The sequence below is a fragment of the Centroberyx affinis genome, unplaced genomic scaffold (assembly GCF_046629955.1).
Source record: "Centroberyx affinis isolate AG114_WGS23_722 - 3 ecotype Tasmania unplaced genomic scaffold, CSIRO-AGI_Caff_v1 ptg003015l_1, whole genome shotgun sequence".
NCBI classification, from domain to species: Eukaryota; Metazoa; Chordata; class Actinopteri; order Beryciformes; family Berycidae; genus Centroberyx; species Centroberyx affinis.
Window position 1 is genome coordinate 119,738 of NW_027281113.1, and position 15,263 is coordinate 135,000.

Consider the following 15,263-nt stretch of genomic DNA (forward strand, 5'->3'; position numbering starts at 1 on the left):
GTGTGTGTGAGCACGTGTGTGTATGTGTGTGTTTGTGTGCATGTGCGCAGCCAGTGATAGTACCTAGTGGTCCATATAGCCAAAGGAGAGAGAAAGGCAGAAAAATATTAAGTCAGGATTCAGAATTAAGTCAGGAGTGGTTGGAAGAGAGGGAGACAGACAGAGAGAACATGATTACACTTGTAGGCAGCAAACAACATAGAGGGAGGCAGAGGGTCAGAGGAGGGAGAGGGGGAAGGAGGGAAGGAAGTGTAAGAGAGAAAGAGAAAGTAAGGGAGAGAGTGAAGCAAAGTGCTATGGAGTATCTGAAAGAGGAGTTTAGGGGAGGGACTGTGAGGAGGAATAAGAATATGAGAGAGAGAGAGAGAGAGAGAGAGAGAGAGAGAGGCTTAAATAGGTATACGTGTGTGTGTGTGTGTGTGTGTGTGTGTGCGTGTGTCAGCTCTGTCCCTTTTCTCACATACTGGTGTTGCTGACTCCACTGGTGTCCGTTTCACACGGGGGTCCTTCCTTCCTCTATGATTCTGCATCAGCATCATCACACACAAACACACACACACACACACACACACGCGCACACACACACGCACACACACACTCCCCCACACCTGCTCTCTCTCTCTCTGTCTCTCTCTCTCTGTTTCTCCCTGCCCTCCCTTCTCTCACTTCTCTCTCTCCTCTTCTCCCTCACCTCTCTCTCTCTCCCTCACACATGCACTACCACACTAGGGAAGCCTGAGTCAGTCTTGGTCGGAGTCTCTGGTCTACTAACAGCTGAGCAGAGCAGGTCAGAGCTTAGCTAAACCCAGCTCAGCTCAGCTCAGTTCAGCTCAGCTCGGCTGAGCCCAGCCTGTCAGTCTGAGCAGATAGCAGTCGATCTTCCTGGAGGAGGATCTCTACATGTTATCCTGAGCAGGTGAATGCTCTGCTGTCTGGAGCTGGAGACACCCTGGATGAGGATTTCCCTCAGCCTGTGGATGTTTGACCAGAAATTTACCGGTATACTGACAGAAGAAAGGGACGCTCATATGAATGCCAGGGAATGACGACAGTGAATGCTTGTTGCTGCTGTGTCCGAGGAGCGTGAAGCTTCAAATGCAGAACTTTAATGTTTATCTCAGTTGTTGTGGTGAAGGAGGTGAGAACAAGGCAAACGTTAGAAGCGCTGTGATTTTTTTTCTGTTCTTAACACCCTGAGAGGAGACAAACCGCTGAAGCTGAATGCTTGCTGCAAACCACTTTCGAAGAAAAATCCTCACCCTTTGCTTTTCTGGATATATATTTCTGTTACACCTATGTATTGATTTTTCTACATGTACAGAGGAGATATAAGGCACGATCAGGCTGGATGCATGCAACAAGGAATCATTTTCTTCAGCTATTGACACCAGAGCAATAACTGCATTGATACCTTTACCATCTCGAAGAAACCATCCATCCATCCAGCCAACTGTCTAGCAGTATGGATGTGCGAGGGATCCGTGGGCCCATGGGTGGCCTGGACCTGAAGGGGCAGGGGTTAGGGGTGGGCCCGGCCGCCGGGGGTCCAGCCGGCTCCATCTTCACAGCAGTGCAGCAACAGGACTACTCAGCCAGCGTCTGGCTGCGCAGGAAGGACAAACTGGAACATGTAAGTCCTGGTGACTGGAGCTGGGGGTGGAGAAAGAGATGGAGGGAGATAGAAACATGTTGAGACTAAAATCAGGGAAATAAAATGTTGGGTCCAGAGTCATTGAATTAACATACCGGTATGAATATTTAAGAGAGGTACCAATGGTACCGTACCAAGGCAAATTGTCTTTGTGCCAAAATGTTAAAAAATCTTGATTGAGTTAAAAATCCAACATGTTTCATCTAACATGCCTTAAGATTTTGGCACAAGGAAGAGTTTCCTTGGTAACTTTTTTGAATATACATATTTTTTTTCTGAACCAAGAAACTCTTTTATGTGAGTACCCATTTGAACCCTTTTTTCCTTAATGATCATTGATTTATTATGGGATTGAGAACATTAGAGCTCAAATGTTTGGATTAGGATGACAGAAATAGTATGTTGGTACTAAAATGCTGGTCCTGAGGCATGTCACTAAAATGCTGGGACTAGACTGATTGTGCTATGATGTTGTGACTAAAATGTTGTGAATGATAGAACTGGAGGAAATAGGTTCTAGCAACTGTAATGTTTCATCTTAAAATGTTGGGACTAAAGATAGATTAGATTATTGGTACTGGAAGGAGCAACCTGCATACATATGCAAGTGCTGGGAAGCAGGACTGGGTTTGGAAGCACTAATGGACAAAATAAAATGCTTGAGGTGTGTGGACTAGGGACAATTTTGTGAGTAAAATGTGGGGATTATAATGAGAATGCAGTGCAGTGACTACACAGGCAGACCAAACCACCAGGGATGGAGCAGCTCAGTGATCATGCTTATGGGAAATTTGGTCAGCCAAGTTGAGAAATATTGCCTCAGAGCTCACACATCATCAAAGCAGCCTGATCTCCTGAAATGTCATGAAATGGAAACATGTTCTGTGCACGAAAAGTGAGAGAAATACAAAATACCCTAACCCTAACCCTGTTTTCATGGCCTAACCTTAACCATAACCTTAACCAAAGTTGTTTTACTTACCTAAACTTAACCGCAAGCTATAGTGATGAACGTGATGAACGTGATGAACAGGTGAAAATGGCGTGCTATTATCATATTAATCCAATTTGTGGTGGAGGAATGTAATCTTCACATAAATGGTGTCCACAACATGTAGTCTGTGTTTCAGACTTGTGCTCATTTCACAGAATTTTATGAGATCACATCAAAGACTTAGACAAGTGTCCCATTCTGTTTTGAGGAGCTTTGATAACGATACGTTTCTTGATATTGTCTATTGTGGGAGATTGCCTGTTGATGCTGGGGGAATAAGTTGTTTTTCACTTTACTGTCAGCGACAGTTCATCACTCCTCTCTGTCTTTATAAGATCCAACACTTTCTCTTGTTGCCTGGCAGACAGGTTTGCAAAGGTCTCCTCTGTCTGCAGGAGACTCACTGTTTGCAGGTGAACAGTATCAGTATTCCCCAAAGGGCTTCTGAGTGTATCCATGAGACTTAGCATCAGTAAAAGGAATGGAAAGGGTGTGTGTTGAATATTTGATGTTAGAGGGGAACAGAGCGATGTCCAGAGAGCTGCTTTCCGAGTCTGTCTGCATAACCAACGAGAACGGTGAATCAGCCTGCACTCTCTCTGTAGACCTGCATACACACACACACACATACACACACACACACACACACACACACACACACACACACACGTACATATATGCACGCACATACACTTTCTGTAAATGTGGCTGTGCAGGCACCAGACCACACACACCCACACACACAGACAAGCCTGCGGCAGTCCCTTGACAGACACAGCATTTATACACCACACCAAACTTACCCCGACAGATACACACACACACACACACACACACAACACGCACACACACACACACACATTGCAATGTTTAAGCTTTCTATCTTCATGAAGGACAAATGGAAACCCTACAGTCTACAGTTAGTTTATTCGCAGCTAGTTAACACAAAAAAGGGCTAGGGTTACCCTGCTGACAAACGGTGATAAATGGGCAATAAGGAGAAAGAGAAGGAGATAAGGAGTTGAATACAGAAAGCTTCACACATATATTGAATGCTGCTGTCATAGCAGTGTGATTCAAGTCACAAGTTCAGTATCAACTCATCAATTCTGAGTCATTTTCTCTCCAATCGAAGTCAAGTCACGAGTCTAAGGAAATCACGAACTTGAGTACTTCAAACCTGGCCAGCATTTCTAACCTGTCGCCATTTTCATGCTTTAATAATGTTCCTTGCCAAGTTTCCATGCTGGTAGACGTATAGCAGCCTATATGTTTTTTCATCACCTCACCATCTCTTTCTCCTTATATTAACCTGCTCTAACAGGTGATTACCATTTCATGAGAATAAGTAAGTACATCTAAATGCGAGAGTCTTCGGTATATGTCTGAGTGGAAATTAGTTTTGTCAGCGTTGTACTACACAGCGTAATCCCTCACACTGTGTTTACATAGGAATCAGCTTGCATTGGGAGAGGGCAGGGTTACCACCCATTACTGTATGGCTGATTTGATATCAACATCTACTCATCACATAGGCAGAGATGGCAAAACTGAGCCCATATCAGCAATAAGAGGGATGTCTGAATTTACATTATGCAATCAATTTTCAAGCATGAATATGCATGAAAATGTATCTCTGAACAAGAACAAGAGATACATATTCACCATGATAGCTTATGCTTGAAAATGTAAGAATGTGTAGAGTTTCAGGTGCACATTTGAGGCATGGGGTGCTATAAAATAAGTCAATTACCAAGAGTGGAGGTAGAAGTGTGCATCAACCAAAACAGATTTGATTGCAGTGCTTAACCAAAAACTGAACTGAAAGTAGCACATCCAAAAATACAAGTAGTATGGCATACTGATAGATATACTGGTAGAGTAAATTACCATTTGAAGTTTTTGATGAGGCAGTGGCTGGAACTAAAGTTTTTGGGGACTGTGTGCACTTGAGGTGGACTTAAAGCAGACAAGAAAAACAGATCAGAGACAGGTTGGGAGGCTAATCCTGGATATAAAGTGAAATCTGACAGATTAATTTTAGGAACTGGCAGCTCAAAGTATAGTTTTCTCCCCACACTGATTGCATTTTCAGTTCCACGGTGACTGTGTTGATAGATGAACCTGTCTCTGTGGTAATATTGGTCCAACCTGTATAGGACCCTGAGGCTTTCTGTCCTGGATACAAGCTGGTCTAAGAGGTTAGAATTTATCACTTATCGTCTTTTCATGCTGTTGGAGGTGATGAGGGTCATGATGATGATGGAGTGTTGTTGGAGCCATTTGAAACTTAAATTTTGCTTAGCTCTATGGGAAAAGAATATGATTTATCATTGTTAAGCTAGATGAGCTACAGTTAGTAATAACTGTATGCTGGGGAAAACTTACCTCTCACAGACTCCACTGGAATTGATAAATGGCATCCAGGTGGAGGGAGGCAGAGGAAGCAAAGTAGTTTTCCACTGCATAATTTGTGGATGTAGTTTTGGAAAAATATCAAGTTTCTCTGAGATATGACAAACTTAATTTGTATGCGTGTAAAACTGGTATTCTACCCCCGCCAGGAAGTGACTAACCTTCAGCTTGATTATGTAAAAACTAAGAAGTCACTGCATGGATTAAGAGGGGAATGATGACACTGATGAGAAGGCTCAAGAATTTCATAGCTGGCATTATCTGCTTCTCGCTGTTTTGTTGTGCTTATGACAATAGAGAAACCTTGAACCTTGAACCTTGAGAAGATGAAACAAGAATAAACTTTATTGATCCTTTAGGGAAAAGCAGGTCATTACAGGAGCAAAGAATAGAAGTGTAATTTGGAGAACAAAGAGTAAAAAGGCAAAAAGCAAACAAAAATAAAATTAAAGAAGAATTTATCTTTGATGCTGATAGAAAGTCTCTCCACAATGACTAAAATAGAATTTTCACCATGGTTAGTGAGTGACAGATTTACAGATGTCTGCAGTTAAATGATTGACGAAGACATGATGATGAGTCTGTTTTTAAGGGAAAAATCTCATCATAAAACTCAATTACTCATCTATCCCTGGGATCATCTCAAATTTACATAGGAAAATCTGCAGTTTAATCACTGCAAATCCTTTTGATAAAGGGTGGTTGCTCAGTGAAGAGAGCAGAGCCTCATTAATGCTGCTGTCATTTCTTCCAGCATTTTCTTTAAGCTGAACAAAGCTGTGCCGGTAGCTGCAGTTCACTCCTGTTATCCGGCGAGGGACGTGCTTTGTCTCCAATTCCAAAGCTGTATAGGATTGACTTTTTTCGCTTAAAGCCGGACATGTTTTCAAACTTCTCTAGGTCATTTTTAATTGGCAAGTTTTACCTGGCAGTCGTTCAGCAGGAGGAAAATATCCACCTTGAGCATTGTACTGTAACTGCCTTTCAACACAGACATAAAACACTTTCCCCATTAAGCTGTTATGCATCTTTGATCTTTCCATGAGTCCTTTCAGTGCTGTCTTGTGTTCTCAGACCTGAACCTGATCAAAACACGTCTCTCTCTCTCCCTCTATCTCTCTCTCCTGTCAGGCAGACGATCTCCTGGTTGTATCGTTAATGAAAAACGTCTCTGTGAAGTGTGTGATTGGTTGATTAGGGAGTGTTTTTTCGTACCCCCCACCCCCAAAGCCAAGGCGCCGTCTCTCTCCGGTAGATGGAAGACAGCCAGTGAAGGGAAGCTAATGGCATGAAAGAGGACACTTGCCCTCTGAGCCATCGCTTCACTGCCTGCAGGGGGCTGGTTGAAGTTAGGGCAAGATTTCACTTAATAGGATTTTCTCTTCTAACTCTCTGAGGTGAGGTGAGAGTTACAAGAGGCGTTTTGCAGAGAGTGAGAGAAGGAGAAAGTCAGAGAGAAAGAGAGATATGCCTTTATCTCTATGACAGAGGGATCAGATTTCCCTGGTTTCAATTCAGTCAGAACTAACTATAAAGATAGATCGATAGATAGATGGATAGATTGATAGGGAGGTGTCTCTGTCTTCCGATCAGAGCCTTTAACATTATCTCCCGTCATCAATCACCCAACACACTCTCATGATTGTGTTCAATGCCGGGTACCAATTAAATTGAGGCTCGGGGTGCTTGGCATCCTGTTTGACAGCTTGGCCCCAGCTCAGCTTCGCTCCTCTTCGCTTCAGCAATAACTTGACTTTCTCTCCAGGTTGTTTTGGGGCTTTAATTAAAGTTTTCCCTCCATCTGTTCGCCGCTAAATACATGTAACGCCGCAACTGTCAGAGATGTGTCTCACAGAGAACTTATTCACTTTCCCATCTGCGCAGTTGCCATAGCTGAACCGAAGCGACTCCTGACACACGGGTCAACTCTCTAACCATTCAAACTTTTTGTTTTCAGTCATCTGTCAGGAGAGAGTCGTGCTGTTATCCAGTCGTCTCCCTTCGCTAGCCAGACACAATCTGCTGTGTATCACTTTATTTTGGTCTCTCTCACTGAAATCCGCTTAGGCATAAATAATCCTGCAGTAAATGTTATATTTACATGAGGTTTTTATGCATAGTGATTTGGTCAGAGAGTATGGGACATCTATTGGCAGACAGTTCTCAGGCACTTAGCCAAGCCACTGGCACATAATACACATAAAACCGAGTGACAGGGGGGTTGATGAGTTATTACATAACTCATCAACTGTTTACTATTGCTGTCACAATAAAGCTACAGTAGCCTACAGTATACTGGCTGTAGACTAACATCATCTCCTGAATTATTAGCAATTTGTTTAAGTTATATTTAGATCAGAATTTACCCATTATTTACCCATTATCTTATACCCAGAGACTTACATCAAAGTTGATAAATGGCTATGAATATACTCATACAATGGATCATTCTGTGCATTGTTCTGCACCATTTACACCTTTAGAACTGTGGGGGGAGCTATTGTCTAATGTGAAAACAACACAAGACAATACAGTGTAAGTGGAAGAAGAGTGTAGATTAGAACCACAGCAAAAACCTTCATATGTAAAGATTGTGTGTGTGTGTGTGTGTGTGTGTGTGTGTGTGTGTGTGTGTGTGTGTGTGTGTGTGTTTCCCATGCGTGTTTTAAAACTCTGTCACCTTTATGTACTCCAATAGCCTACTTTTTATTCTCTGTTGGGTTTCTCTGCTGTGTGGTCAGAAACAGAATGCCTCACACACACACACACACACACGCACACACACACACACACACACACAACCACATACCGAGATAGATGAATAGCGAAAAACCACTGGAAACCATACTCATGCTGTTTCATGAGGTGAACTAATCAGGCAATTAGTTGATCGCATCATTACACTCACTTTCTTTTGACAGATTTTGGAAAAGCAGGTTGCTTGAGTTGAAAAACAGTTACATAAGCGTGATCATGGGGTGCTCACTGAAGGGATTTGTGAATTCAATATGGCATCAAAATGTCAGAGGCATCAGAACTTGGCATCCATATGTATTGGGTCTCTTGTCAAGGATACATCATCTATATGGAAGCACTGCCTCTCTGTACAGAGGTTGCAGTATTGAGTACAATACAGGAGTTACATAAGTAGGACGCTTTCCTATTGACATTTTACAATCTAATTTTATTTTCAATTTAGCCTTCTTTAATATCATTGGTTTGTTTTGAATTTTATAGGTGAACAATTCTCCAGTGCTCACAGTTGCAGTAATGAAATCATAGAAGTGCGTGCATGGCTTGTACTGCATGGCTCAGAAATTAAGAGAAATAAAGTTCAGTAACGTGGATGAGACAGAGCAGAGGCAAGTGTTGTTATGAGTCATTATCTGCTGGGGAGGAATTATGATCATTCTTGATTCACCACTTGACGTATAACAGAGGCTGTCACTCCCTTAATCTGTGTCTCTGTGTGTGTGGAGTGTGTGTGTGTATGGTGTATGGCGGTCACCGATGACTGGAGCGATGTCCTGAACTCAAGCATCAATAAATTACCCTGCTGAAAGTTTCAGTAACACCTCCTGCACTGCTGACTCTGTGTGATGATTCAGTGCTTCTGAGCTGTCAAATCAATGAGTCTTCTTCCACAGACAGGATGTTCTCCTGGTGCACAGTCACTTTCTGTCCAGAGGGAGGATAATTTACATTTCACATTTTTTTTAGGCATTTATCTGATGCATGCATATAGAGCGAACTACAGTAGTGTGTGTGCAGGTAGAGGTTCAGTGTCTTGTTCATGGACACTTCGACCAAAAAATATGCCTGTTGATGGACAGATACTGGCTGCTTTGGGGATCAAAACCTTTTGGTTACGGGACGGTCTCTCAGCTTCCTTCACACCAGGCCAAATGTAATGTAAGTGGAAGAGGAAAGGAGCAGGCGCTAAAGAGGGTCAGTAAAGAGGGTCACAAGTGCATGCCTGTCACAGTACAATGCTGACTGGGGATTTGTTACAGGACTGGCATGCATCAGCAAGAGGCTGACTATGTTGCAGAAGGTACCAGTGTGAGTCAGGCTTTTGAAAGCCAAGCCAAGCATTAAAATCATCCTGAGAGAGAAGCCTATCATGGTCCTGACTTATTGTATCTCCTATATGAAGGGCCTATACTGGTGACTCTTCAACCGGCTGGAGCATCTACTGGTACAAGGCTGTTTCTTCCTCTGACAGCCAGCGGGAGACCCCTTATCTTTTCTGGCCATGTTGGTTTCAGTCACTCTGAAACTCTGAAAATGTGCCAGATCCTCTGGGTGGCAGGTTCCTATGAGCATCAGCCCCAAGAGAAACCAGCGACCAGCAATTATCTATCAATTTTTCTCCCACACCCAGCAAACTATTTCTTTCTTTCATTTTTTAAAAGACATATTAAAGAGTCCAAGTGATTCAAGGCAATACCCAAGATGACTTCTTGGCTGATTCAACTCTAATGATTAAAGGAGTTACAGCTGATCGGATCAACAACTGGCTCAGGTCAGAGAGAGAGAGAGACACCTTGGTCATAACATTAAAAAGTAACAGAACATATTAACTGCACTTATGTGTAAATGTAAAAATGTAAAAACAACTTTCCACTGAAAGAGAGGAGGGGTGCACAAAATGTTTTTTAGTAGGACACTACTTCAAAAGTACAGTCGATGTTAAGAACAATGATTTATTTCCCGTGGTTCGCTGATCTAGATGCTGCTATAAAAACATTTCAACATTGTGAGCCACAGCTTCCAGGGTGTCATTTATCACAGGTGCCTACTGGACCATAGTCATCAATACACTGCTGAAAATGACCGCGTCTGGTTCTGAACAGTTCCATTTTATGGTTGGGGAGGCTAAATGAACAGGAACAAGCAATCTCACTGCAGTATTGGTTTCAGTACAGTCCCTGATTTCATAGTGACTGATTTCTCCTTTTGTTGGCACCTGCATCTGTGCTTTTAGATAATGGTGAATGTTGCTGGGAATTCACAATATATAAGTATTTCAAAATACTGTATATGATTTTGGGGAAGGTTTCCCTTAGTTAAAGGCTCTGTAAACTTTTTTTTGACCAGGACCAAGACTGGATGAATTTAGCTTTTCAATGAAACATGAGCTGTCAAACAATATTTCAAAAATGCAAATGGTTCATTCCTTAAAACTGGGCCACCTAAAATATGTATTACTAATATAACCCTAATAGTTCTCTTATTGAGGCCCCACCCTCAATCTCCTTCCTATGAACCTGTGGTCATGCTGTATACTGTACTATAGGTTGGGGTTGATATCAGCATCAGGCTTCCATGCTCTATATCAGGTAAAGGCGTATGGCATACTACATCTTGTGGATGTGTGTTCTTTGTCATGAGAAGCAAACTACCATTCCTCTTTTATGACCAATGAGTCTCCCAGCTTGATGACCTGTGAAGCATTTTAACAACCAGATTCAGTGGAGGATGGAATTGGGTCTGGAGGGATAGAAAAGCTTTAAATCTGCACCTGAGACAGAAATGTCATAGCCAGCATTGGACCGGCCCGTATAGTTTCTCTATGCTACAAGGAATGACTGATCATCTTGGCTTGGAGCATAATGTGCCATATCTATATGATATAGTAAACTGATTTACAAAATCCTTTCATGGCTGCAAAAACTTTTGGCACCCAATGAAACCAATGACATAAGCCCTGATTGGTCAAGTAAATTGTCTTGCACCTATCACAAGTCTTAGTGCTTATTTACTTTGCACATTGCAAAGGTTTTTGTATCCATAAAGATTTTAGTGAATCTGGGCTATAGTGTAACGTGAAACTAGTAGTAAGACTAAACCTTCCCAGGGTAACTTTTAACCAATTTTAAAGCTAAACTAAATACAAAAACTACTCTATAGCAGTAAGTTTGGAAAGGCTCATTGGCACAGGTCACATCTAAATACTGTTTCCTCCTTCAAGTATAGATTGGGTGTCTAATAAAAAATAAATAAATAAATAAAATAATAATAATCTCACAGTGATATAATGCCAGGAAAGGTTGGAAATGTGTTTTTATGTTTTAGAAAAAAAAAAGATTATGGTATTATATAAACAACTGAGTGCTGTGCCTGTACAGTACCTGGATTTTACCTTAACATATCAGAAAGATATTTTTCCTTTGCTTCACTGTTTTTTCCCAATCCATGTGCACCTTTTTCTTGAAATCCTGTACGTTTAATGCACATTTGACCTGTTGAAAATGCGTGTGCAAGAAAAACAGAGAGACGGGAAGCGTGAAGGAGTCTCCTGTTACTTTGTTTCATGTGCATCTGCCTCATCTCTCCAATTAGTTCTGTACCTTGTCTTCACACCCCTGAAATCCTGCAGTGAAAGCAGTTTAAAGCCACCAATGTATTTCCTGTAACAAATCACCATCTGGTGCAGATAAAGGTTCTGTTTGTACAGAGAGGTAGAATGGGATCCAACAGCTGGCTTTGTTTGTTAGTGTAACTCTTTTCCAAGCTGTCACATTCTGACAGTGAATCCCAGTGGACAGCCACTGTGTAGCTACTGTATAAATGTTTGGCTCACACAAATGCATACTAACACACACACACACACACACACACACACACACACACACACACACACACACAGTTGAATGATTTATTTATGTCTGAATCAATTGCAAAGGTCAGAAAAACATAAAAGGAAGGATATATATTTAATGCACCTGTCATTTCCCCACAGAGAAGTCAAGTCAAGTCAAGTCAAATTTATTTATACAGCACATTTCATACACAGGGCAACACAATGTGCTTTACATAAAAAGACAATACAGTATGCATATGCAATATGCATCAACAAGTGTTAGTGCAGTTACACAAGAATCAGTGCAGAATATGCCAATGTCAAAATATACAAAACACACACACACAGACTCACACACACACACACACAAACACACACACACACATACACATTAAGAACTTAGCCATAGATTGTTGTGAAAAGAAAGGTTTTTAACCTGGTTTTAAAGGTGTTCAGTGTGGGGGCCTCTCTCAGGTCCTCAGGCAGGGCGTTCCATCTACTTGGGGCATAAATACAAAAGGCAGCATCCCCTGCTTTGGAGTTAGTACGAGGGACGGTTAAAAGACCGCTGCCTGTGGACCTGAGAGTTCTTGCTGGTTTGTATCTAATTAGCATGTCTGTTATATACTGAGGTGCAAGGCCATTTAGAGCTTTGTAAACAAGTAGTAGAATTTTAAAATCGATTCTAGTTTTGACAGGGAGCCAATGCAGGGATCTAAGAACCGGTGTAATGTGTTCAGACTTTTTAGTTCCGGTGAGAACGCGTGCAGCTGCATTTTGAATTAACTGAAGTTCAATTCTATTTTCTTCTCTTTTGAGTTCATCCTCTCTTTATCCGCCCACTCACAAAGCTGATTATTGGCCTTATTCCCACTGCAGCCATTTTGAGTTTACGTCACACTTGGGGTGGGAAACCCTGATGATTGCCATATGAAACTAATAATTACTTCAACACATAAGTGAGGATTTCAGAAAGACCTAACATTTATAAGATTAGCTAGCAATCTCAGGAACGACTGCTTGAATTTAGCTGCTGTTTAGCTTACTAGCTAGTTGCTACTAGCTAGCCACATAGGCTTCCTATATCATAGCTTTTTACCTTTTTTACCGTCTCTTATCAGCTATGATACAATATATAATTTATAAACAAATGATTTTATATTACACAAACTAATGATAAAATAACATAAATTATAGCATTACTAATAATTAGTAAACATTATTAATGATCATTTCATTGTTTGTTAACAGTAAAATAACTATTAACTAAAGTTTAATTAACTATCAATTTACCATTTATTAATGATGGTTATTATAAAGTGTTACCTAGAAATGCATACAAATAGAGTATGTAGAGTAGTTCAAGAGTTTAAAAAACAATAGGATGCTGCCTAGCTATCAATAACACTAGCTGACACTGACCAGCAGCAGCTCGGCTCCTCATGAAGCCCGTCATCTGAAGGCTCCCCACCACTAACCTGTGGACCCGGCCAAGGAGAGCTGGAGGTGGCTCCTGAAGCCTGGCTGTGAAATGACCTGAGGCACACACACACACACACACACACACACACACACACACACACACACAACCCTTTGAATATTTATCCATATCAACAGTTAGAAGAAATAGAGTAATACTACAACAGAGATTCAATCAATCAGTTCCAGATGAATTTAAAGGTTCAACCAATATGATGTCAGTGGGAATGGGAAACAGTTGGTAAAAAGAAACACACACAGTACACACATACAGTACCTTGGTAGACTATTTCAGGCAGCAGTGGGTCTTCAGCGGATAACCTGTGCTTGTCTCTTATTGCACTACAATAAATACTCTGCAACATAACAAAGATACCTGCCAGATAGATAGATGGCAAAGAGATGAGTACTGATAGTGGCAGAGCCTGTGACAAATACAAAGACCTTCAGTATATTGTTCCTTTTGTGTGTGTAGATAAACTGACACATCTACCAACCCTTGACAATATAGAAACACACTGATAAGGTTTTTCATAGAAGAGGAATCAGACTAATCTGTACATATTTCTGTGGTATATATATATATACATATAGTATACATATATATACATATAACTGTAAATCTGTTAATAGTCATCATAGTGAGAATTATCTCTAGCCAATAGGAGCTCTGTATTAGCATGGAGAAGAGACTGTGTCTTAAATCTGTTTTATTTATTGTAATTTTATCTATAGCAGTTGCTGCTGTAACGATTCAATATCCCCTCAGGGATCAATAAAGCTCCTCTGATGTGGAGCACAGACAGTAACTCACATAAAGACAAAGACACATGAACACATACACTACACACACACAAACACATACACACACACACACAGTAGCTGAGTTCAGAGACAGTCACAGCGGGTAGAGATGCTGCAGAGACGATAAGTCTGTGGGATATTCTGACAAAAACCAATTAATCAGCCGCAGAGAAATGATCGACCAGTGATGTGACCTATAGATCACAAAAGCCTAAATCCCTCGGAGGCTCTAAATGAGACATGCTGAAATAAATAGCATGCATTAGACAGGCATGGATGAGATAAACACTCAAGCAATGAGAACCTCTTCATTTAAAAGTGTCTGTGCGTTTCCACCCTCCTTATTTCTGTCTTCATTGAAACATCATCATAGGACAGAAAGTGATAATGAACACTTGAAGGAAAACACCAGGTTTTTAGGAGATTGGCCCATTGACCAACCGTTATAAGTGATGAGAAAATTAACACCAAAATGATCCAAGTGTCCCCAGTAGATCATTTGCTTCAGTGCTCCATGCTAACACCATGGTAACATATGTATAGTATGTAACACATATGTTGAGTGACCGTTAGTGACTAGCATTGTCCAAAGTAAGACGACTGACCTTTTAGCAACAAAAAGTTGTTAGTGTTTTTTGTCATATGGCCTGTACATTCTTAAATTTTTAAAATAAAATATCATTAACTTAATATAACTGATGTAGCTAAAGTTTATTCAGGTAAACATCGCCCACCACATTCACTTCCTATGTTAACAAGGAAAGTAGTCCCTGGTAGTTATTTTTGTATCATATTTAATGCCAATTTTACAAATCCCCCTCACAAAATTAATTTAGAGCTGCTAAAAGTTCTTATTTTCTCACTTTTGAGAGAGTTGTTAACTATCAGTAGTAGTGAAGCACTGGAGTGAATGATCTACTGGGGTCACATGGATGATTTTGGTGTGTATCACCTAACGGGAAAGTTGACCAACGGGCCAATGTCCCAAAAACTTAATGTTTTCCTTTAAGTAGTTCCACAGATGTAACCGCTACAGCAATCCTAAACTTAGACACAAGGGAAGTCGTCCTTATAGCCTTACAAGTGATTTGTGACAATTGGCTGGGTAAAGCAACTGTTAATGGTGTTTGTTTATGGGCCAGATCCGAAGCAGAGAAGCTGTGCCAAGCTAGAAGTTAGCAAGCTGTAGGTGGGTAGTCCATAAAAAACATAAAGACAATCTGTTTATCAGGGCTTTCACACTGAAAAACAACAGATCAGGCTGCATCTCACAGCACTGTTGTATTCTATGCTATATTCTTTTCTGTTCTGTTTTCTGCTACTCTGCTCCACTC

General features: G+C 41.0%; 1 protein-coding gene across 1 annotated transcript in view; it reads left to right on the forward strand.

Annotated features, from left to right (window-relative positions):
- The first annotated feature begins 1,462 nt into the window (after positions 1 to 1,462).
- LOC139659093 (inactive phospholipase D5-like) overlaps positions 1,463 to 15,263 on the forward strand; it is a 64,387-nt gene continuing 50,586 nt past the window's right edge. The window contains exon 1 of the mRNA XM_071537314.1: positions 1,463 to 1,630. Coding sequence (XP_071393415.1) covers positions 1,463 to 1,630 — 168 coding nt within the window. The remainder of the gene's footprint in view (positions 1,631 to 15,263) is intronic.